The following is a 24,813-nucleotide window of genomic DNA, read 5'->3' as shown; positions in this document are numbered from 1 at the left end:
TTTCTGAGCAATGGTTGTGCGTTAAATCGAAAGACTTCTTAAATCAACTGGAGTAAATGCAAAGTAAAAACTGTGTGTTTTATGTGCTAAAGCAGAATGCAAACTCATACTATAACACACCACTACTCCTCTCTCCCTCTGTCTCCCTCTGCAGCCGACTTTGGCTTCTGTGCCCAGATCACTCCAGAGCAAAACAAGCGCAGCACGATGGTGGGAACGCCCTACTGGATGGCACCAGAGGTGGTGACCCGGAAGGCTTATGGCCCAAAAGTGGATATCTGGTCTCTGGGAATCATGGCGATAGAGATGGTGGAGGGAGAACCACCCTACCTGAATGAGAATCCACTCAGGGTAAGACAGGAAGTGCAGCCAGAAGTCATGATGTTGCCCCGCTAGTGGTCATACAGTATGCAGGCACATTCTGTGGTTCCCTCATGTGGTGGTCTGTTTTATCCATATTTCCAGGCGCTGTACCTGATAGCTACCAATGGGACTCCAGAGCTGCAAAACCCAGAGAGGCTGTCATCTGTGTTCAGAGACTTCCTCAACCGCTGTCTGGAGATGGATGTGGACCGCAGAGGCTCCGCCAAGGAGCTGCTCCAGGTAGAACCGACTCAATCCTCAGTATAACAACATGCACATACACACACTTTTGCAACATGTTATATCTTGTTCATCTAAATGTAGGAATATGTTGTAACCGTAAGGGTGATGTAGCATCAACCAAGCAGTACTGTAACTTAAAATGAAATGTAGAACCAAAGGAAATGGACAAAACATGTAGAGGCAGATCCTGCCCTCCGCAGGATTTCATTGCATATTTCGGTGTTCACGCTGTTCGCTGTGTCATTGCTGCACAGACCTAACAACAGTGGTGTTGCCATTTTTGGAAGTAATTTTAAATTTAGGGCTGGATCTGTGCTATGCGAAGGAATTTAGGATGTTATTCAATTAGGATGGTCCTGTAGCCAGATATCTTTTTCCTTGATAAGATATTTTCCTTAATGCAGTACAGACACATTTTTCTAAAATACCAGAAATCCTAAATGTCATCCTAAACTGAGATAGAAATGGATTTAAGGGAAGTTTCTGTAATGAGACCCCTGCTCTTGTCACCAAATTATCACTAAAACAGAACGATGTATCATTTGAAATCTGCTTTCTTCTCTCTTTGGCTCCATATCTAAAACATTTTTATCATTCCTGTCCTCTGCAGCATTCCTTCCTCAAGCTGGCAAAGCCTCTATCCAGCCTGACGCCTCTGATTGTAGCTGCGAAGGAAGCCATAAAGAACAGCAGTCGCTAGGGTGTGCCCTAGGTGTCCCCACCCAAGGCTGGAGCCCTGCCTGTGATGTGTGCGTTCATGGGGGCAGGGGCTTGGGTGTATGGGTGGTGGGTGACGTGACGGCGACAGCACAAGGAGGGGGTTTGTGTGACTTACAGTGACAGCACAAGGACAAAAGACCCCCAGGCCTCATATGTAGGACGGACATCTGGCCTTGCAGCCTCTCGGCCCAATGCTGCTGAACAGACCTTGCCTCCTCGTTTACTTCTCCAGCACTCTGTACATGTAGAGCAGTCCATCACAAGTATGTGTGTGTGTGTGCGTGTGTGTGCGTGTGTACAAACTGTGCACATCTCTTTGTGTCATATGTCTTGTTTGGCAGCAGTTGCTCCCCAAACTGAGAAAAACAAAAATGGAAAAGAAAACGTGCTCATATTTAAGAAGAAACCTGAGGAGGAGAGACTGACAAAACTAAAGAGCCTGTGAATCCCTCCCCGTCCAGCCCTAGGCTTAGTTTATCTCTTCTAGTCCCTCCGTGGAGCACAATCAGGCCACACTTGCACCCGCAGTGACCAGCTGATGTGAGAGAGTGACTCTGGGACCCAATCTTTGCCTGCATGACTATGGCGCTGTGGAGAAACACTGCTACTCCTCTGCAGATTGTCACACCTCAAGGTGGCATTTGTGTGTGTGTGTGTGTGTGTGTGTGTGTGTGTGTGTGTGTGTGTGTGTGTGTGTGAATGTGTGCAGGGGTGCAGCTACAGGGGAAACAGTCGAGAATGATTTCACATGACCTATGCCAGCTTTAAACATCCCTCATTAATCCGCTTCATATCGGTGAAGAGATACGGGTCTCGTATAACAATTGAAGCAACCTCGGTCAGACAGTCTCTGACGTGGAGTCACTGGAGTTCAGGTTAGCTGCAGTTCATTTGCTGATTTTCTCTCTAGAATTGGCTACATATTATCAACACCAACACTGTTGGTGCAAAATTTGCCTGAATTAAAGATCAAATTTAACCAGAATTACAACAGCGTCTAAAATTATAGTGGCTTTACTTTGATCAAACTTGCAAATTGTAAACTTGTACATTTTAGATATAATGTAGGAAGGTGTAACATATTTAGTTATTGGGGATGACATTTGTGTGACGATAAATCAACACTTGGTGCTGAACACTGCAGAAACTGTTAGAATGATTAAAAAATGGTGCCAGCTTCATTGTGCAATGTTCAAATTCAAGCAGTCACTGTGAAGAAGCATCTCAAACAGGATCACCCATAGGTATTCAGTACGCGTGGCTTTCTGTTTTTTTTATTTTCATGTTGTAAATAACTCAGAATTTGGTAAATTCAACATCTGTTTTAGTTAATGCCAATCTCTTCAGACAATTAAAGGTGCAGTATGTAAGAACTTTTAGTGAACTAACATTATCAACAGAGTGTAAAGAAACAACAGTCTATATATTGTATTGCAGAAATATCTACTGAAGCTAGCATGCTAAGCAGCTAGCCCCAGCCACTCCGTTCTCATAAAACCACCCCGAGCTCCTAGTCTGGACCGCTAACTGCACTGATAACTGAGTGGTTCCTCTGGTGATATGCTGCCTCTTATTTGTTTGAAGTATGAATTCAAGAGGTGGCCAGTTCTTACATATTGCACCTTTAAGTATGAAATAGAAGGAAAGACACGCTGATTCAGAGACTCAACAGAAGTGTAAATATTTCCATTTAAATATTTATATTTGGTGTTGGATTGTTCTTTTTAAAGTGTTGGCACACGGTGGACAATATTTCAGCCTTAACACTGGCGAACAGAAGGTCATGATATCATGTATCCACAGTGAGCTGGAGGTCTCATGCCACACATTGTTAGAGATTCACAAAGCGCCCCCCAGCATCCCTGTGACCTTACATTTTAAGCAGGAAAGATGCACCCTGACAAAACAAAACATACAAACATAAAATATCCTGAATTCATTGTGGTGACTTAACATCATTTTAGAGAGACATCCAAACTTTAAAGTCTGAAGAGAAATGTATAATGCAGACAAAAGAAGTTTCATACTGCTGAACACGTTATGTGACTGTGACGATATGAATTTGGATTAGATGCCAACCAAAAAGCTGCCCGTTCAGATGAAAGTACTGAATATAAAACATTCACATCTACCATGACACTGGGCACCAGCCGTCCCTTGCCCACCTGCACCCTCCCAGTCTTCTCCTTTGGTGTTGAAGATGCTGCTCATTCATTCATCAGTGTCCTTTTGTCTTTTGACTGTGTCTTATGTGAGTTTTTTTCCATACGTTTTGTAGTGGTGTCTTTGAACGTGTGGCAGATTAAAGAGGGGGAATGTTATCCACTGAGCGAAGCGCTGAGTGCCATTTTATGATTGTACCTTGTCCTGATGATGAGCACTGAAAACAGAATCCGTAGTAAGAGGTTCACTTTGTTTGCTCACATTCCCTCCATACATACCTGGTTAGCGTTTAAACTCCTGTACAGAAGTTATCTACTCTGTGTCAGTGTTTGGTAGCTTCGTCTGGCATTTCCCATGTAGCATCCCTCCGCGTGTGAGTGTGTGAGTGTCTGTGTGTGTTAGGGGGCTACCTCAATCTGCACTAGAAGATGCCTCACTCGTGTTGTCCACCTTGACTCTGAGGTGCAGGGTAGCTGCTTAGTCATATTGTACCTCCATTGTACAGCAAATGTACAGAAGATGAAGGAGTGATGTTAGACAGGAGGACGCAACAGAATTCATGCATGTAAAACAAACTATACACTGTATCTCATCTTCAAATAGGTTAAGATTGTTAGGATATGTATGTATGTATGTAAATATGATGGGAAACCCCCCTTTTTTCAGAATTATGTAACTTAAAATGACAATATTCAGGTTGCTCTATGTATCAATAAATGTTTTGCACCCTGGGGAATTAAAAAAGAGAAAAGCAAACACACACACGCTCTCTCCGCACTCCTGGATCCAGCTCTGCTGTTTGGGCTTTGTCGGACACTCCTTCATCTGGACAGAGAGCCGATTGGATGCAGCACTCTGTGTGCGGGCCCACACAGTCTGTCCCGAGTACCACTGCTGAGTGTTAGTACATGTATGTGTGCGTGCGGTAGGTGTGGGTGGCCTGTCAGGAAGCTCCGCCGGCCCTGGGACGTTTGGCCTCTGTCTCATGTACAGGTCGGAACTATGAGCACAAAAAGGTGAATTTTGTTCGGGACAAGAGACACCGCTGACGTGCCCCTTTTCTGTGGTTGCTCCTGTACATTCCTATCTTCTGAATGTGTAAACCTGTACACGTGGTGTGAAAATTCCTCTATTAATGTGTATCAAGAGAATGGAACAAAGACAAAAAATGTTACTTTTTAAATTATTATTATCATTATTATTATTATTATTACTCTTATTATTGTCTAGCTTTGTAAAACTGCTGATCCATCTGGCATACCTCAGCAGGCCTTTCCCTATCTTTGAAAAAGGACAAACGAGCGACGGGGAAATGAGGTTTTGGATAAACTATTTTTAATTGTGGTTGAAGCAATAGACTTTTTGAACTTTGAATTGTGCATGGCTGTGTCTTGAGTGTAAAAAAACAAAATATTGCAGTTTGGGAACTGGACTGAAATAAAAAGAGGAAGAAAACCAAAACTGCACTTACAGTACAATTATTAGGTACTTTACTTGAGTTTTTCCATTTCCTTCTACTTTATACTTCCCCTCCACAACATTTTAGGGGCAAATATTGTACTTGTACTCCACTACAGTTATGTGATTACTTTAGTTAATAGTTACTGCTGGCAGATTACATGTTGTGTCAGAGCAAAAATAGCATTTTTTTTAATTAATTTATTTTGTCAACAATCTCATTAAACAACACTGATACTGATAATCAGAAAAATGCTGAATATGAGATCTGATAATCTCCCAGGTCAATAATCAGGCCCATAGAACGTGCATATAGATAAAAGTATAACTTCTTTATTTGTACTTTTGATACTTCAGTACAGTTAATATTTGATACTTTAACACTTTTACTCAAGTTTTATTCATATGGGTGACTTTCACTTTTACAAAAGTAACATTTTCACACAAAACCTTTATTTTTACTGAAGTATGACTTAAGTACTTCATGCAACACTGTTGGAAACTTTCCGATGTCTAGTTAAAATTTCAAGTGGTTACATGCGTACAATTGTTGAAATGCCATCTCCAACATTGGTCCGAGGTTTAGCAGCTGTCTTACCCAGCTGTGCAAATTTGAACATATTTGTAGTTTGCTGAAATCTTACTCTGGTGACTGTGACGATAATGAGGATAAAACATGATGATTTGAACTGATCGAGGAGAGGAACAGAAGATGCATTAAAGAAATAGAGGATACATGATTTATGTGTCGTACATGCATTAAAGAGACTAATGTATGGTAAGACTTGAACGACAAATTTCCGCCATTACATCCCTCACAGTATCTGTAGTGTCACATCTGATATCTTTACAAGCAACTTGCAAAACGTCAATATAAAGTATTTCATAAGTTACACAAAATGGTTTAAATTGTGAGTAGAAAGTTTAAACATCTGGTTTTAAAAAAAATAGGATTTGACATTCAGTCCGTCCAATAGTGCCCTGCTCACCCCTCAACTTTAAAAACAATTCACCGACGTGCAGCTAATAATGTAAATTTCTCATCAAGCATGGACATCCAGCGGTGGTGGTGGTGTTGGTGCTTTGATGATGCCTCTTGTCCTGTAAGTTCCACCATATAGTTCAGGAGTGAAAAAGACTCAGCTCTCTCTCAGGTCACCGACGAGGTCACATGGCGGTCAGCTGAGTGGAAGTGACAATCCTCAGACTGATGTAACCGGGCATCTCATCTGCTGTCTGCCGTCCACGTTTCCTCAGCTGAAGCCTCTGAGGGGAAGCCGGGTCTTTCACCGACCCGGACAACAACACCTGGCCCATGAACTCGTCCTTCACTGCGTTGCTGTTCCACACCTGAGGAAGAGCAGTCAGTGTGAAATATATGTCTGAATGCTACTGGCACATGTTACAAGATGACCACATGGTAGAGCTGCAGGGCTGATGGCTGATTGGACCACGCTGAACGATAACGTCTTCAGGAAAAGATGATGCTTCTAATTACAGCCAATTACAAGCTGCCATTACATCTGTCAGTTGAGTTATATGTAAGCTTTTCCAGTCCATTGGCTCAGTCTGTTCAGAACAGACTACAGAATATACTTATATTGTATTATGCACATTTTCAGGTTCGTAGTTTTATTTTGGGTTACTACTCGAATATATTTATAGGCTTTAATGCACAAAAAACCCATCAGTGTTCTCATACTGTCCAGTGCTGCAGCTCTGAGAAGAATATGAGAACACTAAAATCTGCTTTTAACAAGTATATTAAATAAAAATATGCATTGTCTTTGTCATTGTCTAGAGATAGATGTTTTCCACAGGACAGTGGCAGGCAGTCACTAAGATTAATTACAGTCATCAGGGCCTGAGAGCTGCCATCTCACCTCTATAGTTATGGGCTTTCTGGGCTTCTTCCTGTAGAAAATGCCGCTGGTTGCAAACTCTGGTTTCAAGGTGTCCCTCTTGATGGTGGATTTTACTGAGCGGCCCTCACAGTAGATGATCACATAGGGGTCTGCACCTGCATGAAAACATGTAAAGGCACACCTCAGCAAAAGAACATATTGGATTACAGGCTGATCACAATGATTAGTAGGTTTGGAGTTAAGTCCTCTGACCTCCTGTGTTGTCCTGGTTCTGCAGCCCCTCGGCTTCATGGACGTAGATGTGACTCACAGCTTGTGGGTATCCAAGGAATGAACTCCAGCATCTTACTTTTGGTTTATCCTCCGTCAACTCCCTGTGAGAGTAGAGGAGAATTTAAGGACTGGGAGAAAATGGCGTTCCTCTGTCTGGGCACTCTGTCCTACGTCTCGCTATCAGCAAGATGGAAGACCAGGGGAATGACATTATGCTTCATTAACACAACAGCAGTTGAGCTAGCCAGCTTTGATGACCTGCATGTGAGCAAACATGATTTGGGTCTGTGTTAAGGTCTGCCAACAAGGCCTGCCTCTAAATCTGGCAAAACAAAATCTTTGGCCAAGAAGAGATTTAGTACGAGCATAGTTTTATAGTCTCCATTCCCCCAAAACACTCATTTGCTTTTCTTGGATATTTTCCATAAACCAGTGTCTGAAACGAAAAGCCAGAGAACAGCTGTGTTCTCGATTTCCCTGCAATGTCTCTTAAGAGCTGATAATTATATGATATGTGAACATTACACTTCTGCCTGACAGCCTCGCTGCTCATTTACCCTCACTGGTTTGACATCACACCTCCATCACGGTCGTACCTGCAGTCCGAGTCCACGTCTGTGAAAACTCGGAGCATGTAATCCCCCAGCGTCAGAGGCTCGAAGGTGGTGGGGATGATGACGTAGCGGCCCTGTTGGAGCGTGATTCTCATAAACACTGTGCGGGCGTTGATGTAGGTGGACGTGGCCGCACACTGCTGGGTCAGGATGTCATGCATCCGATACTTCCTGTTCAGTTCCACCTGGGAATGGGAAAGCATTTGGGTGTCATTTAGAAAACAAAATGAAAATAAATCACTAACTCATCAGGTGTACAGTCTGGCAGGTGATTTTAACATTAACATGTACACTCATATCCATGAGTATTATGTCTTAGGGCATGTATCCTTGTTCCTGAAACCTGGATAAGGCCTCATCCTGGTAACTTATCCAGGATACTGTGGCATGTACCTGATCCAGGTCTGAATCAGATCGAAGACATAGCTGAACACAGACGATCAGAACCCTGGATACTGTGAGAATCATGTAAACAGGGATATGAATAACCAGGTTTCTTAGGTTAAAACTGTAAAATACATACAATAGGTAACACACAGATTCTTGTGCCTCCTGGTGGCAGAATAGTGAATAGAACTTGAATTTAATATGAGTGTGTTTTTTATTACAGTGTCATTGACAGTGAAGACTAATGTAATCCTTGCACTAGTAAGATGACCTGTGTGTCAGTTAAGCAAGAAATCCTGTTGGACCGGCCCCTGGATGACACTGCATATCCTTCTTGTTTGAGCACAAACAGCCCCAGGTTAGCATAGGAAGTACTGAAAACTCAGACTTTCACTGAGTTGCTGTGATGCCCTTAGATGCCGGCTTATACATATTTGAAATGCTGTGTTTCTAATCGAAACGATCATAACTGGCAATTTGATCAAAACTTCTACACTTGTCTTTTTTCTTTCACCACTGACATACTTCCCAAACAAGGAAATATAAAGTGCAGAGGGTGACAACATAAAAATTGTGTCTGCAGTCCGTCAGATGGAGGATCCATCACTTGTATGATGATAGTAGTTGACAAGGGTTAAATCCTGGGTCAGGCTCACAGTAGCTCATCAGCACGTGTGCACATAGTTGCTTTTTTAATCACTTGCTCCTTGTGGCCCTAACATTTATTGGTGTCCAGAGCCTGCCCCTTTGGCAGCACTTCTATCGCATGATAAGAGTGAATAATGTGTGTTCGTGTGTGTGTGTGTATGTGTGTGTGTGTGTGTGTGTGTGTTTAAACTTAGATCTCTGCAAAGTAAATCACACTACGGGAAATGTGACGTCAGTTTTACCACATATGGTTGCGTGGCCTCATTTGAATGTGACAATCTAATCGCAGCAAGTCGGATAAAATCTAGTTTGGCAAGTTTTACAGCTGCAGGAGAGGACTGTGTTGACTTTACAAGTCAGTTAAGAACTGCTGGAAAACATTACTGAGTTTACTGGTTTGTTTCTATAAATGTGCTAGACCAGGGGTTTTTAAAGTCTGAGACTGTGGGCCTGCACTCAACCCCTGTTGTTTACTTGATTAGTTTCACTCAATTCCTGGATGCCTATGGGATCATGATTATGTTGTTTGATCCCCTGGACACTAAACAACTGAGCCAAGATAGTGTTGTCTGACATAACTTCAGACTGCACCAAATACATGAAAAAGGGTCTTTTCTAAGGTATTTGTTAGTTTCAGAGTCTGGGAAAGTGGGAGAAACAGTAACAATTCCCAAAACTACTGCAGCTCTTTAACCAAATCACAGACATGTAGGCTTCTCTATGCCAAGTTTGGAGATTTCTGTGGAGGCCAGCCTCTCACGTGAAAACTGTTCTAGACACAATTATCTCTATTGCAAAACTCATACAGTGTTTCCCTTTCCTTTATTTATTTATTTATTCTTTTTGGCTTTTTTGTGAAGTTTTGTTTTCAGGTACTATACATTGCGTACAGTATATTCGAATGCAGAAGGAATGCAAAATGCATGGCTTTCTTCATCTCCAGCAGCCACCACATTTGACCATAATGCATCAGATTATAACGGCAGCAGAAGCACAGTACTAGAACACAGACGTCTGAACTCTTCTCGCCTTTCTGGGAGTTCAGAAAAAATAGTTTCTAAATGTGTTTGGCTGCACTTCACAATCTGTGAAAGTATGTGCTTTTTTTTAACGTATGATTTAGTTTCTTGTTTAAATTGTCTGTTTTGGTTCTGATAACCCAATTTAGTAATGTCTGCCTGTCACTACAATCATCCAACAACTACTCAACAAATGAGTGGAAAAGTCAAACGAAGCCAAAATCTTCATCCAGAATGAGCCAAAACGTAATGACATGACCCTGTTTCCCCCCAAAACTAACTGACCCTTTGACTGACGTCCTCGCCCCAGACAAACATCATTTCCTCTGTGATGAACTCATCTTTACTCGTCTTGCCTCCACCTTTGTGCAATATTTCATAATAATGTACGGAAGAAAGAGTGATATTATATGTTACCTTGAAGACACCGAAGCCAATGCTTAGATTTTCTCCCTGACCAACATTTCTGCGGCTCTTCAGGTCTTTTTGTTGCAAGGAGATGAGGACCTCATCGACCTCCTTTGTAACATCAAACAAGTACTGTAAAAGAAGATGAAGAAGTGAATATATATATTGATGAATGTGTATCATGTGACGCAAGAGTCCATCCAGAGCATTCAGTACCTGTGGGTTCTGCAGGAATGTACGCTTGTGGTTGGAGCAGCCACCGCAGCGGTTTAACAGCGGCTCTGCGTTTTTGGTCCAGCTCCCGAAGTGCACGACCTCATGCCACGTCTTGTGAACACTGATTAGCGAAGTGTTGATGAGACGGCAAACATCTGCATCTGTGAAGTGCTGGCACCAGTCTGGGAATGACATCCTGTGGATGTGAACAGGAAATGCATTATTAGACTCTGAAAGACGAGATAAACTCCACAGGTGGGCTGTAGTAACCAGAGAAACTCACCAGAACTCCCCATCGTCTTCTACTGTGATGCCAAGGTTGCCTCTCTCTGTGTCTCCGACCTTTGACCATTCTTCAGAGCTGATGATCAGCAAGCAAGGCAAGTGAAGATTGTTAACACACTTCTGAACTAGTACTAGATACAATTATAATCCACAAAAAAAACAAGTGTTTGTTGGTTTGCGGACCTCAGAGCTCCTATTTCCTGCTCATTCTGTGGTCAGAATTATATTTTTACAAAAATATGACCATTTGGGACTAACGAAGCTGGTTTTGAATAGCAGATGGAAGTGGAGGATGTGTAAGAAGGTGAACACTACCAACCTGTCACTCCAGGCTCCTTTCCACTCAGTCTTGCCCCAGGGGTTCCTCATGCGGATCATAGGAATGGTTTCGTTCTTGAAGTAGGCCAGCAGCCCGTGACCCAGACGTACATTCTTCACTGCAGTTACTGAGTACGCGTGGCCTTTCACCAGCCCGTTCGCCATCTTGAGCTCAATTTCATGAGGATCTGCCTGATGAAATTATAAATAACTTGTTTATTATGGCCAGATTCTCTCTGAGGAAAAAAGACAGAGAAGCAAGCATCCAAGAAAAGCACAGACCTTAATGGAGCAGCTTATGATTCCTCCACGGTCATAGACCTTCAGTAGATCCTCAAACAGCTGGTCCTGTTTTGTCTGGTCCTTATAGTAAGCTCCTGTCTCCAGGTTGATGGCTTCGGCCACGGCTCCACTGAAATCCACCACAGCGTCTCCGGTGTTTCCCCCCTCCAGGGACTCATAGCAGCCAGCGAGCCTGGACACAGAGGGTGGAGGGGAATCATAAGTTTACTTATGTACTTAAGTAAATAATAAATATAAGAATATGTAAAACATTATATTTAAGAATACAGTTGAACACAAGAATTGACATATTTGGATTTTTATTATACGTTCTACTTTCTAGTGGACAGTGTGGTTCAGGTGTACTGACTTGGCGTAGGCCTTCTCCAGCAGAGCACTCCAGAACTCGTTGTTGTCCTTCGAGTGACAGTAGATGAGCTCTCCGTTGATTGTAGGCAGCCGGTCGTCCACCACCACATCCACCCACTCTCCAAACACCCAGAACTGAAAGTGGAAGATTCCAGCGTAGCTCTCCGGGTGTTTTGGGTCCCACTCCTGATCCTTATGATCAGGAATCACCTGGAAAAACACACACAAAATGTCAAATGTCAAATGTGGCCCCTCATGTGATGTAATTGACAGGCACATTAAGTATAATCAGAACCTATAGGTGTACCATTAAATGCTGCCAATACACATATACACAAAATAATCATTATAACACACAGGATGAATGTAGGTGTAATATATTTCCACACACAGTATTTTCCCAAATACAAATTGTTTTGAGACTGATGTGATTATTTTCAGAATCAAAACACTGTCACTCAAGTTAATCCAATCATCCTGAAGGTATTTCCAGCTTTAACAACGTTTATACTGTTGCTTCTTTAATTAAAGCTTCTACTGTAAACATGTTTCAGATGCACGCTTATTTTCTTTTTGTGAATAAGTATGTTTGGGAACTTTTAACAGGAAATTATTAACAGATAAGAGCAAAATATGTGACACTGGATGACTTCCAACCCCTCACTCTGGCTCTATCTGTTACATTTTGTTCTGTGAGATTATTCTGACCAAACTTTCCACACAAAGCTGAACATCTTCCAAATTCTCCAGTTCCTCTTCCATCATTATTCCACTATTATAACTGGACACTTTCCCCAAATTATTGTTTTATATTTAAATGATTTGTATTTTTGTTTTGAATCTTAAGCATACAAGTGTGTTTCTTTTTTGTTGAGTTTATTGATCTCACTCAGGTTCAACAGCAATTTTACCTGCAATTATTAATTCGAAAATTTTAGAATAATGTTAAAATCTGACCTGTTCTGTCATCTGGTTTCATGTTTCACCCCTCGGTGCTGCTGCAATTTGCTTTGTGCTGAGTTCATAAGCCATAATAATATTTCCAACTTTAAATATGCCAGCACCTCGGCTCTCACGTTCAGAATAAAGGAACTAAAGTAACTCACCTTCTTCCAGAGGTTTGGCTTCAAAGCCAGACAGGAGCAGGCAGCAACAAACCAGCAGTTTCCCACAACTCCCTGGTTCAGGTCATGGGCACTGATGCCCTCCACAAACAGATGGGGTTCATTGCTTATCTCCTACAACGAAAAAGTTAACGCAATGGACTTAATACACTTATACCTCAGACTTTTGTGTAAAAAAAGAAAAAGAAAAACAGAAAAGTAAAGTTTAAAAGCCTTTTAGAGTATATCTGTGAGATACGTATTTTACCAAATCTTTGTGTATGCCAGCATATTTTACATTGTCATATATTTAAATAAATCTAAATAATTACATTTAATCCCACACTGGACAGTAAAATGTGACTACGTTCATTTGCAGCAATAATCAAATTCCCTGATGCATGTAAGCGATGGGCCTCCACCTGTGCCACTCACCCCAGGTCGTTTCCACTCCACAAAACCAGGAGGTGGTTTCCTAAAATACAGCGATGTACTGGTGGCTGGGAACTCTGGATCCTCGAACAGTTTCTTGTCCTTGATACAGTCACTCCTCAGCTCGCTGTAGTGCTGGTTCTTGTACGGGACGGCAGAGGAGAACATGGTCCAGACGGTGAAGCCTCACAGCTGCGGATCAATGACACAAACCAGACGTTTTTTGACTTTATAAAGTGTTCAGGAGGACTTCATGTGGGCAGGATCGCCCTCTGACCTCTGATTCTGAGAAATCCTGCAGACGTGCATCCTATAAATCTCTGCTCCACATCAGCAGAGTGCCCTGTGACCCAGAGTCCCTCAGGATAGTCTGGATTCACTGATGAGCATAGTTACAGCGTTGTAAAAAACAAGTTATTCATCCACATAAAAATTGGGCTGTGACTAAAGGGTATTCTTGGGTTTATACAGAAAGAGCCCACAGATGGAAAGTATTTCACAAAAGCTTAAACATTTTTGTGAACCAATTTTTAATAGTGCTGCAATTTCCTGGTGGTTGAACTTTTATTTATCCCTCAAGACTGATTGCGTGTCCTTCGCACGTTAACAACCTGAAACTGGGGCTTTTGACTGAAACTGTTAAATTCAGTAGAAATAACATGAGTTGCGTTGAAGGCCAGACTCACAAGAGAATTACTGTATTAATGGAAGTGATGAACAACCCAGCTGTATTCTCTGGAGAGAGACGATATTGTAACTCTTGACCTTATAGTCCCCTCACACTGACCGCTCGAGGCTGCATTTGGACAGGATGCGCCAATGTAATCATTTTGAGTAAATCTTTATATTTCACTTTTGCCAAGAATAACACATTACAGCAAACCAAACTGAATTCCCTGGAAGCAACAAGCTTGTAACGTAGAGTTTGTTCTTCACAAAAACATGTATTTATATACATCTATATTGTCAAGCAGGCACAGAGAGAAATAGTATAGATAAGCCCTGAAAAAAGAAAAGAAACAGGGGGAAGAATGAACAATAAATGCCCACCGTACCTCTCAGACAGCAGGATTCGTTCCTGCTCCACAATAAGGAAGTTTCCAGGTGTAGTACCTGCCTGTAACGCCCGCCCACACAGAAGTAACCTACTTATGCATGTGCATTGTTGGAGCCACACCCTGTGTGTGTTTCTAGTGTCTTATTACCTCTCACTGTTGTTGTTTAACTCCAGAATATGAAATAAGGAAGCAGGAGTGAAATGCCTCCACATTTTCTGATTGAGACAATAAGTCATTCAGCGGGTAAGGGAGTAGACACGGCTGCAAGTCTCTTTGTGCTCGCGTGTGCTCGTGTTATCTGTTTGAGAGTTCCTGGCTAATGTGGTCAGGCAGGTTATTTTTGGTCGGTGGTTTGTTCTTCTTGAATGGACCGTGAGTGTTATACAGCACTGTGAAACGTTTGTTTCAACATTAAGAATGTTTGTTCGCAGCATCAGGTCTCATATTCTCTGTTTAACCTTTGTAATATGTATAAAGGTGACAGCAGGTTACATTCCAGACATTTCTGTCATACGCGCCAGGTCATGCTACAGACACGCTTGACTCTTTCTTCAGAAAATGAACGCATCCCATCAGATAAGACAACATCAGGTTGCTACCATGTGTTTTCACATTTCAAAAAGAAGTTCGTCCTGACTTGCCCTCAAGGATGTGTGAAACATTACCTGTAGACTCTCTGACACAAGTCAGCACATCTCATTTAGTATGAAGGAACAGGCTTAAGTGTTCGAGGCAAGAAAAGAGCTGAAGATGTCAAAATAAAACTCAATAAATGTACAGATAGCCAATACTATGAAGCCATAGTGAAGTGAAAAATATACAAGAATGTTAAAATTTTCATCAAGGGACAAAGTGTAATTAAAGTTAAAAGCAACACTTGCCTGTGGTGAGCTGTCTTATCCTTGCAGTGACGAACTCAAACACATTCAAAGTCCTCTCAGGCGCCTGTGAGACGTTCAAATCAATCCCACATTGCTGGCACAAGATCTGATATATAAAAAGTCACAGTTAAACCTTTCACAGAACCAGATCCAGATCCAACTTCTTCAGCTTGAACGTCTGGCTGCTAGGGCTTCCCCCAAATTTACACAAAAACACTGGCTGAAAACCGGTCTGACGAGCACCTCTCTGTGGCAGGAGGTGTTATGCAATGGCTGAAATGATGATTACAAGGAGGCAGGGAAGGGACTGAAACTAAACACCTTCACGCCCACCGCTCACCAACTCACAGGTGAAACAAGTACCTTCTTGTCTTGTTTAGTATCTGTTCTTTAAATACAACAACAGAAAACGCCTGTTTAATACATTGATTGTCACACTGTTGAATAATTTGTTGAGTTTGCCTTGCAAGTGAAAAGGAAAACTGCTCAAGTTAGCCAGAGGTCAGTTAAATTGAACAAACACTGTAAGCTGTAAGTGAACTGTGGCAATAAAACAAACTGGCAGACACTCAGTGGTCTGAGCTTAAGGAGCACAAGAAGCACTTTGACTCCCTCAAACAGACGCATCTTGTCTGGATAATTGGGGCTTTGAAACTGAGGGCAAAAGAGAGGAAGCTGATCAAAAATGTTCGGTTAGAGCCAACAGTAATAAGGTAAATCCATGCCGGAGCTGAGAAGACAGGCTGAAGAAAATCCCAAATCATTTGGATTAGCAGTGAATTAGAGAGGACCGATGCAAGTTTCAGATATGATCACAAGTTCATGAGAAAAGGCATGTTAGAGAGAGGGGAGGAGAAACATCCTGTCACACAGTGTAGTAAAGAGGAAAGCACTGTAAAAGAGAGCAGACCATCAGTGAGGCCTAATTAACCACAGCACTGCACTGTCACTGTCAACAATCCTCTGGGTCACTGACAGACTGAAGTTATAAAAAGTGCTGATCGTGGCACCAGGCAAAGAGTCACAGGGTCACAAAAGTCAAAAGGGCTCCACCTCGTTGTGATATAACGTGATGTTCAGAGTAGATTTCATTAGAAATTAGTTGTTTTTTTTAGTTCACAAACACAAAAGCAAGTGGGAGGCAATCACAGAACTTCATGGGCAATGTAATTATAAACAGTATTGTCAAAAAAACAAATGTTCATAACATTCAAAAAATATTTAAAGGTGCAATATGTAAGAATTGGCCACCTGTCGAATTCCCACTTGCATGTCACCGGAGCAACCGCTAACTGCTGCTAACTGCTGATAGCGGGAGCTCGGAGCGCCGGGGGAGTGTTGTTGTTTACTATTAGACTATCACCTCTTCAGGTACACAGAGGCTAGGTGCTAGCATATTATTGCATACTATTTCTTCACTTTCTGTTGATAATGTTAGTTCTTTTTTTAAAGATTTTAAAGTAAAAAAATGCACCTGTCCTGTACTTCCTGGAAAAAGGTAGTTTATCGGTTGATCAGTGATTCTCATCCCCATGTTTGGGTTGCCGTACGACCCTAGCTGTCTGGGGATGGGACTCAACAATCAACTATCTTTCTTACATTTTGATGCCTTTAACACAAAATGTACATATTGCATCTTTAAAAATTTAAATGTTCAATTCAATATACTGTATGTTAATCATATATCAATTCCCTCTTAGTCATGTACCACTAACTTCAATATCAAATCAATAAATCATGAAATGCTGTATGGTTACACTGTGTAAAATATATCAGTCAACCAATATTGGTGGAATAACATAAGAATTGTCATTATTCCCATTGACAGTCACTAGCTCACATCTACATGCTTTGAAACTGAGGGTGCGTTGGTCCATCCGGTCACTCAGCGGGCTCTGAGGATGATGTTAGTCAGTTGGTCTGTTCTGCCAACAATGTGCTCCAGAGAAAAATGTCTCATCACATACAGCCTAAATAAACCTTCACAAAATGAACTGTGGATACTCACGCTCCCCAGAGGATGAGCCCTCTCAGTGACTTCCTGGCCCGTCCTGAAAATGTAACACACAGATTTCTATGACACTACTGAGCACATCCATGCTCCCTTGACACTCCACAGGCTTTCATTCAGGCCAAAACATATACACAAAATATTTCATGAACTGATAAGCACACAGATATAAACTTGGATTATGCTTCCACAGAGATGTTTATCCTCCACAGAGATGTTTATGAGCCAAACTTTACATCTAAGCCAAACTTTACATCTTCAACCCAACTGCTGAGGCTCCGCACATGTACAGTTACTGCATCACTGTGTTGTACAGTCTATCCAGTGCTTTACTATTGTGTGGGATGTGAGGAACATTACAGTCCCTTGGGGCTATTAGTAGAGATTTTGACCTTTTATTGTGCAACAGCTGATAGCTTTCTGCTGAGATCTGTCCCACGCTGATAGATGTCATAACTCATCTTACTCCCTTCTCATCTTTCTAAACACCCTCCATCACCCCAGAGACACCCTTTGGTGACACTATAACGGATACTGTGTCTGAATTTGATTAGAGCAGGTCAGGTCAAAGAGAAATATCTGCCCAGCCAATATTTGTGGACATGAAACCATTTTTCTCAATGGCAGAAGGCGGTGAACTTTGTCCCTCAATGTCGTCACGATGTAGAGAAACTGTTCCAGACAATGACGAGTGCGTTAGTTATCTAGAATAAAGGGAACATTCTCTGGAACAAAATGAATAGCGGGAAAAATTCTGCAATGTCAACCGACCTGCCCACAATCATAATGTCATCAGATAGTTTTGTTCACGAAATGGATTGGATTTTACTGCTCTGGGCCTCAGGAATTACAAGTATGGAGTCCTACATTCTTACAAAGCTATTTATTAAAGCTTTTGTTCTACTTTTAGCTTGAATTCAACAGTTTTCTGTCATTCGAAGACCGATGCAGAATGGGTCGTAAACTGCATGCTTGCTTGTGTTGAGTGATTTTTAATGTGTATTCAATAAATAACTGTTCCTGGGTTAGAGACCAGACAATGAAAGATCCACATGAGCTGCTAAAAATGGGGAATTTCTTGGTTAACAGCCCAGACAACAGTCAGACATCATGCAGCCTCACTTTTTACGATTTTAAGTTCTTAAAAACAAGCATGTGAGCACACAAGACCTCTAAAGGTTGGCAACAAAGCCAGACAATCAATTCTCAGTGCCTCTGTCAAACATTTACACTCTTTTTATTGCACATTTACAGTAGGAGATAGTGACTGATAACATTTATTTTGTTTCTTGGCCAGATGCCGATCCAAAGTTGAAGTCAATTTTATTGGAATTTAAATGTTGGCCTTTCCTGTTAGGGAAAATTGTCCATTTTTACAGTATGCAGACATCGTAACCAGCAGATGGCAGGACATTCATCGAGATAAATATGTGTTTTTATGTGTTGTGTGTCCGTACTTGAGCCCCGCAGCAGAGGCCGCCAGATCAGGTTTTCTCAACTTCAACATGTCAGATCCATTTTCATATTAGAGCAGTGTGAGGAGGCGGCACAATAAAAAAAAGGTGCAGCTCTGGTCTGAAAAGAAGGTGCAGCAATAAATCTACATCAAAATGTTGCATTTTTAATATATTTGATGGTGTGAATGTCAAGGGCATGTTGCACGTCTGTATATGCAACACCTCGTTTGTCATTTTGCACGTATCTTAACACTGTTCTTTGCAGCCGTCAACCTCAGCATGTCAAAGTGTACAGTGTGAGTTGTGCATACGAATGTGCATTTATTTTTCTTCTTCTTATGTTTGTTTCCAGTATATTTTAAGTAGGTTAATTGATGGCGTTAGGTAGAGACATAGTGGACTAAGAATGTCATTGAATGAATAACCTGCTTATTTCTCCATATGACAATAAAGCCTTTGAATGTTGTTGATAATGTTGTTCATTTATAAAGTTCTACTGTTGAAGCTTCTACGCTACCTCACATCTCTTCACCTTGTGTATGCACTAATCAGGCTTAGAGAGTAGTGTTAATATCACTATCTCACTATATCCACATGCATATTTTGTACTACAAGCTGCTTATGATTTGAAAAATCATGATTTGAATTAGCTATTTTTTAAGGAAATGTTGATAATGTGTTAATGTTCATTTATAAAGCTCTGCTGTTGAAGCCTCCAAACTGCCTCACAGCTCTTCTCTTATTTAAATCCAGTGAGCACAGAACACAATCCAGTAACTACTTCACCTTACCCCGCCTGTTCACTATTGTTGGTCGAACTGGCTTAAAGCTTCACTTTCAGATATATAGACTGTTTTTATTAGTTCCTTGTTTATTGCGTACTCGTGTTGTGTCCGTTTGCTGATCGCTTTCTTGTGAATGTTTCTTGTTCTCAGGTCTCTGTTGGAGGAGAGAGCTGAATCTCAAAGACACTGCCAGATGTAATCAAAATAAAACAATACAAACAACTGAAGACAAGAACATGACATGTATTTCAACAACATCATCAATATTATGTTCCAATTAATTAAAAAGGGAATGTTTACAGTCTGGGTGTTGTTTGACATGTTTGGCCACTACTGAATATGTGAGACAGACTTGCTGTTCCCATGGTGATGAAGATGGCCATGTAGCGTAGTGATCTCAACATGAGCACAATACTATTTTTAACTCACAAATCTTTCATCTATTTATGCGTTTCTCGATAGATTCTTAGCGCACATTGAGTGATGGCCAGCAGTGGTGCAGACATACAATATGCACACATTCACACACAACTGTACTATTCCTTCGTCAGTGAAAGGGAAATGTATTGTTGCGGCGATTCGAGACAAACGATGAGACTCTAGTTGGGCAGCTTCGTTGTAAAAAACTCAAGTCCAGAGAGGTGAAATACAACTGTTTTAATTGCAAAAGGATACCGGTTAATACATTGAATGAAGCACTGAAACAAGCCACTGTGACACTGCAAAATACCACTAAAAAGGACATTGTAAATTCCCAAGAAAAAAATGTCATTCATTCAATCAGAAAGGCATACATATGAAAGAGCACAGGAGGGGAGCGTATTTACACCATGATCAAGTGTCCCGTAACTCCACAAAACAAAGCGTGTTGGCCTCCTCATTCAGGATGTTTAAAAATGTTTTACAAACAGCTGTTAACAAAGAACGAGCCTTTGATGTCCCATTTCATTTTCTTTATCAAAAGACAGTAATCTTAAAAAAAAGGCACCACTGTAGGTGATGAATTCACACCATCCATCTTACATGGTGGCGGGCCGGTTAACACAAGACAACCAACATTTCCTGTTAATGTGTTATATGCTGTAATAAGCTGTAGAAAAACCAAACAAGAACATTATTAGCATGTACGGTTATACAGAACCGATGAGAAAAATGACAACAAATGGGAGTATTTGTACAAAATGGTGGGTACAGTGAGGCGTCCCTGCTGTTGGATTAGCTGATATTATTGGCTATTGTTGTGCTGGTCTGACAGCGCTCCCTGCAGGAGAAAGGTGTAAATCACAGCACCGGATAGTTTGGTGATGGTTTGTCTTGTAATGATAACAGCTATTCAAAGCATATCCACAGGGCGGGCACCGGATCACTCATGAGACATAAAAACTTTCAGACTGTCACATTATCACAATGGAATAACTGCATGGAAATTATCAGTTTTAGTTCATTTCTTATTACGCTATCATTAGATATAAAAAGGCCATTCCTACAGAAAATAAGATTGAACTATTCTTGAATCCGAATGCATAGATGTTAATTTAAAAGGAAGCTACATGTGCAATATTTTTCTTTCAAATATATTGAGAAGTTAATTGTGGTCACGCATTGTAATGCTGGCAAGTAGACACTGTTACTGTCATGAATAAGTAGCTCCCTGCTTTGTGCTTCAGTGTCGTCCAATTTTAGCGATTCTCAGGCTCAATTCCCTGCAGAAATCTGAGAAAACTCCCTCACGACGCAAGTCGTGACAGTAGAAAAAAGAAGTATGGCCGTAGAAAGTTGCACACAGAGGCTTGAAAAAAGTACTAGTGTTAAGAGCTCACGTGAGCGAGTTAAAACTATAAATAAAAGTCCTAGATGAGTACCCTTGATATAAATTAATAGACTTTATAAAAATTTTAAAACCCACACATAGATTTAGACAACGTTACGTTTTCATCTCCCCTGTATCTGAGAACTATGCTGAGCCATGCAAAATAGGAGAAACCCTACTACTGTTTAGCCCCCTGATAAAAACTCTAATCGCCTCAGATGAGCATGATTTAACCTTATTTTGTGTTAAAAGTAACATGCAGAACTCTCCAGATGTGCTTCCTCCAGATTTTTAATGAATTTTACAGCTGATATAGTTACATCTTTTCCGCTTTCTAAAAAATCATACTTTGGCTTTCAGACCTTTATTCATTCATCTTTGAATTTCACACCTTATACGATAAAACGTCACCACTAGTTGCGGCCTAAAAAGGGAATTATTTAGACTTGGTCGATAAAAACTGTAAACTGAATGTGGGTCGAGTTTTCTTTTTTTAAAAAACGGCCTAATATTTGTTCCTTTGGTTGTTTTCAAGCAACATTAGGTCCTTCAGCTTTTTACATGCCCAAAGTTTCATCATCATTCATCAGTATCATGCACTGCAGTTTGTGAAAATCTAAAAACACAGAGGGTATACACCATGTATGGCCTACTGTCTATGTAGAGGGTCAGAATAGAGGAATCACCAACATAAAGACTTCACTGAGGGCTCTGTGGGATGCTTTTTCTTACATTTTCTTGTCTCTGATTAGACAATATGAATGCTAATTATTGCCAACGGAAGGATTTTGAAGCCTCCGTGGTGGTTTTATAATCTTTCATATATATGTTCGCTTGGGAACATGAATTCTCATTGAGGAGGCGTTTGCTTCAGACCAATAATCCTCTTCAGTCAGGAGCTGCGTCCCACACATCCTCACCCTCTGTGGTGGGACTTCATATTTTGGTTCTTCCTCTACTTTGACCATACCCTGTATCATGTTGAGCGAATGTTAGACGGACGTTGTAGTGACGTTATGGAAGCACAGCAATGGACATTGGGCAGAGATGTCAGGATGGATAGCTATACACAGTATTTACAGCGGGTTAGAAGGACTTTATCTGGCTTAACAGACTTCCTCTGACAAGGACCCATTACCTTTCACACCTTTAACCGTAGAGGGCAGAAGGACAGGAGGACAGAAGAGGAACATCACGAATACAAGTGATACAAAAGTTGAGTCAGCTTTGACTAAACACCCCTAAAAAGATCCATTTGCTGCTTGGAATTCTGTGTCTGAAATATCAAGTGCAACCTTTAACAAAATGTTTGAGACCATAGTGAGATTTTTACACCGTGAAACCTGCTGGTCAATGAACTGTGTGCCCTTTTGAGAAGTACATAGAAACATATGTGAGCTGATTGTTACAACAAAGTCGAAACTGATCATTTTTTCAAAAAAAGGTTTGTGTTATTCTCAAGCAGCAAATGGTGTCATAGCCCTGGTGGCTAAGGCCTTCAAAAAAAAAAAGAGAGACAAAGAGTGGTTCTCCTAAACAACAGGTGGCACTGTGAGTGAAGGTGGAAAGCAGCAGAGGTATAAAAACTTCTGTGTTTCAGGCCATAAAAGGAGGCAGGCTGCAGGAGGAGAGTCTACATCGATTCGCCCAGAGAGTCATCATCATCCAGAGATAAGGGCAAGTAGAGTTCCTGCAGACACAGAGGAGCAAAATCACACCATGATTCATCTGGAGACAAAAAGGGAAAGGAGATACCAGCTGAGGAGAGGGAGAGAGGTCAGGGTACCTTCTGCTTGTTGTTGAGGCCTGGACTGTTTGGGGTGGAGGTGGGGGAATGCTTGGAAATCGGGGTGGAGAGCTGGCTGCTGGAGCCTGTCCCGTTGGCTGAGGGAGGCCACAGAGGAGAGGAGAGGGGAGGGAAGGGAAGGGGAGAGGAGGAGTGAAAGAGGAGTGAAAGAGGAGAAAAAGAGGTAAACAGTAGTGTGGATTAGAGAGTGTGTAACCTCTTTTCTTGGCTCTGGAGAAAAGTCATTCCTGAACTGTGGCCTCATTTGGCTCCAGCGTAGAGGGACGCTGTTGGTCCAGGTTTAGGTGGCTGACAAGCTCTCTGCGTTTGTTAGATGACATTTTATTCACCAACTCTGCGTCGTGCCGCGTTGCTAGGATTCCCTCTGTGTGGAACATTGTGTTTATATCTAAGAGCGGTGCGATGTGATGTAGCTGTGTGTGTTAAGTGCTCTAAAAGAGTTTTTTGTCTATAAGAGATGAAAAGGATTCTGAGGACTATGAGCCAGATGGCCGGTGTACATTTGAGCCAACGAGTGTTGAAAACACAACGTGGATAAAGCTTCATTGTTAACCGACTTAATGCCACTGGCTTCATTTAACCACTCAGACACATAAACAAGACTTACAAATGTAGACTTAAACAAGCTGTTTGAACACTTAAATCACAAGTCTTAGTATCTTGGAATCTTAAAATCAGAACATCTAAACATCTGCAGCTCTGCCACACATGCTGCTGAGTTCAGCTGGAGCAGAGGCAGGGAACCTTGTTTTGTAAAGTGAAGTTTTTACATTTCAGAAATTTATCAATCCTTTGTGGGGAAAAAAATCTCATTCCAGTGTGGCGATGTAAAATTGAAGATCCCTGTGTTTCATTTTGGCTTGGACCATGCCAAACACACTTTGAGTGCATTCAACTCATTGAACCCAGTGCACCCTGATACAAGTTGTTGTTTTACATGCCAGAGGCTGAAGAAAGTGCTGGTAGCAGCTCTTTAAATTAGACTAGACTGACTTAACATGAGTCTGCAAGTCAAGGCACACGCACCTCTCTAAGAAGCCACCGAATTAGCTGCTAACCAATCAGAGGCAGGAGAATCGTCAGAGACAGACGGTAACATACTTAATAGTATCTTATAGTTTTTCATGTTCGATTATAGTTGCACAGTGAAGAGCTGTAGCTGGGTCCAGTTTAAATAATATAAAAGTGTACACATTTTCTGCCTGCTCCCTGAATCTGTTATAATTAGCCGATTAATGGTTAACTACTATATTTAGTATGTTAAGGGAAAGCCACACAAAAGCTTTTCTGTCAGAGGTGGACAGGTTGCCATAGAAACTGTCAAGACGTGGCTACACGTGACAAAACTGAATATCTATTTTTATTTTACATATTTATCATGTCTTAACTGGTAGACTTTAAAAAGCACAAAAAGAAAGACTTGCATTGTTGTCTCATTTTTTTTTACCGATTTGAAAAATATCAATGCATTTATGCTGAGCTCAGCTTTTACTTTCAGTGCTGTGAGGCAAATTATTATATTCCACTGTGGACATTCACGGGTTAACTAAATTAATACTAATAATTAACACTTTTTGGTCATATTGTGCAGGTTTTGTGTATGTAATCCTTCAAATTCATGTTTGGGAAATTTTAAAGTGAACCATGCACTAAACGGCTGAATAGAGTTAGCTTTATATGGTTGTTGTTGTTGTTGTTGTTGTAGATATTTTTTTAAATTGATATGTTAAAGTGGACACAGACCACTTTTCCCCCTCAAGCGTTTCCAGGTGGTATTATTGTTGATGCTACTGTTGAGAAGACAACTCGATTTTTCCGTTTTTTTCCTCAGTCGCAAA

General features: G+C 41.2%; 3 protein-coding genes across 4 annotated transcripts in view; 1 reads left to right on the top strand and 2 right to left on the bottom strand.

Annotated features, from left to right (window-relative positions):
* LOC311269251 (serine/threonine-protein kinase PAK 3) overlaps positions 1-4,953 on the top strand; it is a 34,619-nt gene extending 29,666 nt beyond the window's left edge. For both annotated transcript variants that reach the window (XM_084373311.1, XM_084373310.1), the window contains 3 exons: positions 155-351; positions 466-603; positions 1,217-4,953. In XM_084373311.1, the coding sequence (XP_084229437.1) occupies positions 155-351; positions 466-603; positions 1,217-1,306 (425 nt within the window). In that variant the 3' untranslated portion in view covers positions 1,307-4,953. The remainder of the gene's footprint in view (positions 1-154; positions 352-465; positions 604-1,216) is intronic.
* A 305-nt stretch (positions 4,954-5,258) lies between these two features.
* On the bottom strand, positions 5,259-15,316 carry LOC311268865 (calpain-5-like). The gene is made up of 13 exons (XM_084372794.1): positions 15,106-15,316; positions 13,170-13,358; positions 12,738-12,869; positions 11,633-11,841; positions 11,263-11,455; positions 10,982-11,172; positions 10,661-10,738; positions 10,378-10,573; positions 10,171-10,293; positions 7,682-7,884; positions 7,065-7,186; positions 6,831-6,967; positions 5,259-6,297 (listed from the first exon to the last, which is right to left on the bottom strand). Exons 2-13 carry the CDS (start codon positions 13,332-13,334, stop codon positions 6,115-6,117), a joined length of 1,932 nt encoding a protein of 643 aa, XP_084228920.1. The 5' UTR covers positions 13,335-13,358; positions 15,106-15,316; the 3' UTR covers positions 5,259-6,114.
* Positions 15,317-20,000: 4,684 nt separating this feature from the next.
* LOC311269751 (neuronal migration protein doublecortin-like) overlaps positions 20,001-24,813 on the bottom strand; it is a 29,774-nt gene continuing 24,961 nt past the window's right edge. Inside the window, exons 6-7 of the mRNA XM_084374128.1 lie at positions 22,955-23,052; positions 20,001-22,858 (exon numbers count right to left, since the gene is read on the bottom strand). Coding sequence (XP_084230254.1) covers positions 22,802-22,858; positions 22,955-23,052 — 155 coding nt within the window. The 3' untranslated portion in view covers positions 20,001-22,801. The remainder of the gene's footprint in view (positions 22,859-22,954; positions 23,053-24,813) is intronic.

This window comes from Pagrus pagrus (genome assembly GCF_965226575.1).
Source record: "Pagrus pagrus genome assembly, chromosome: 14".
NCBI lineage: Eukaryota > Metazoa > Chordata > Actinopteri > Spariformes > Sparidae > Pagrus > Pagrus pagrus.
Note: the sequence above shows the minus strand (reverse complement) of the source record. Positions and strands in the feature narration are given on the sequence as shown.

Bases quoted from the DNA above. Each gene is read 5' to 3' on its own strand.
- LOC311268865 (XM_084372794.1), bottom strand. From the start codon at position 13,334: ATGTTCTCCTCTGCCGTCCCGTACAAGAACCAGCACTACAGCGAGCTG. The intron at 12,870-13,169 runs GTGAGTGGCACA...TTTTCGTTGTAG, and splicing joins TGGAGTGGAAACGACCTGGG to GAGATAAGCAATGAACCCCA. The intron at 7,187-7,681 runs GTACGACCGTGA...CTACTCTCACAG, and splicing joins GACGTGGACTCGGACTGCAG to GGAGTTGACGGAGGATAAAC.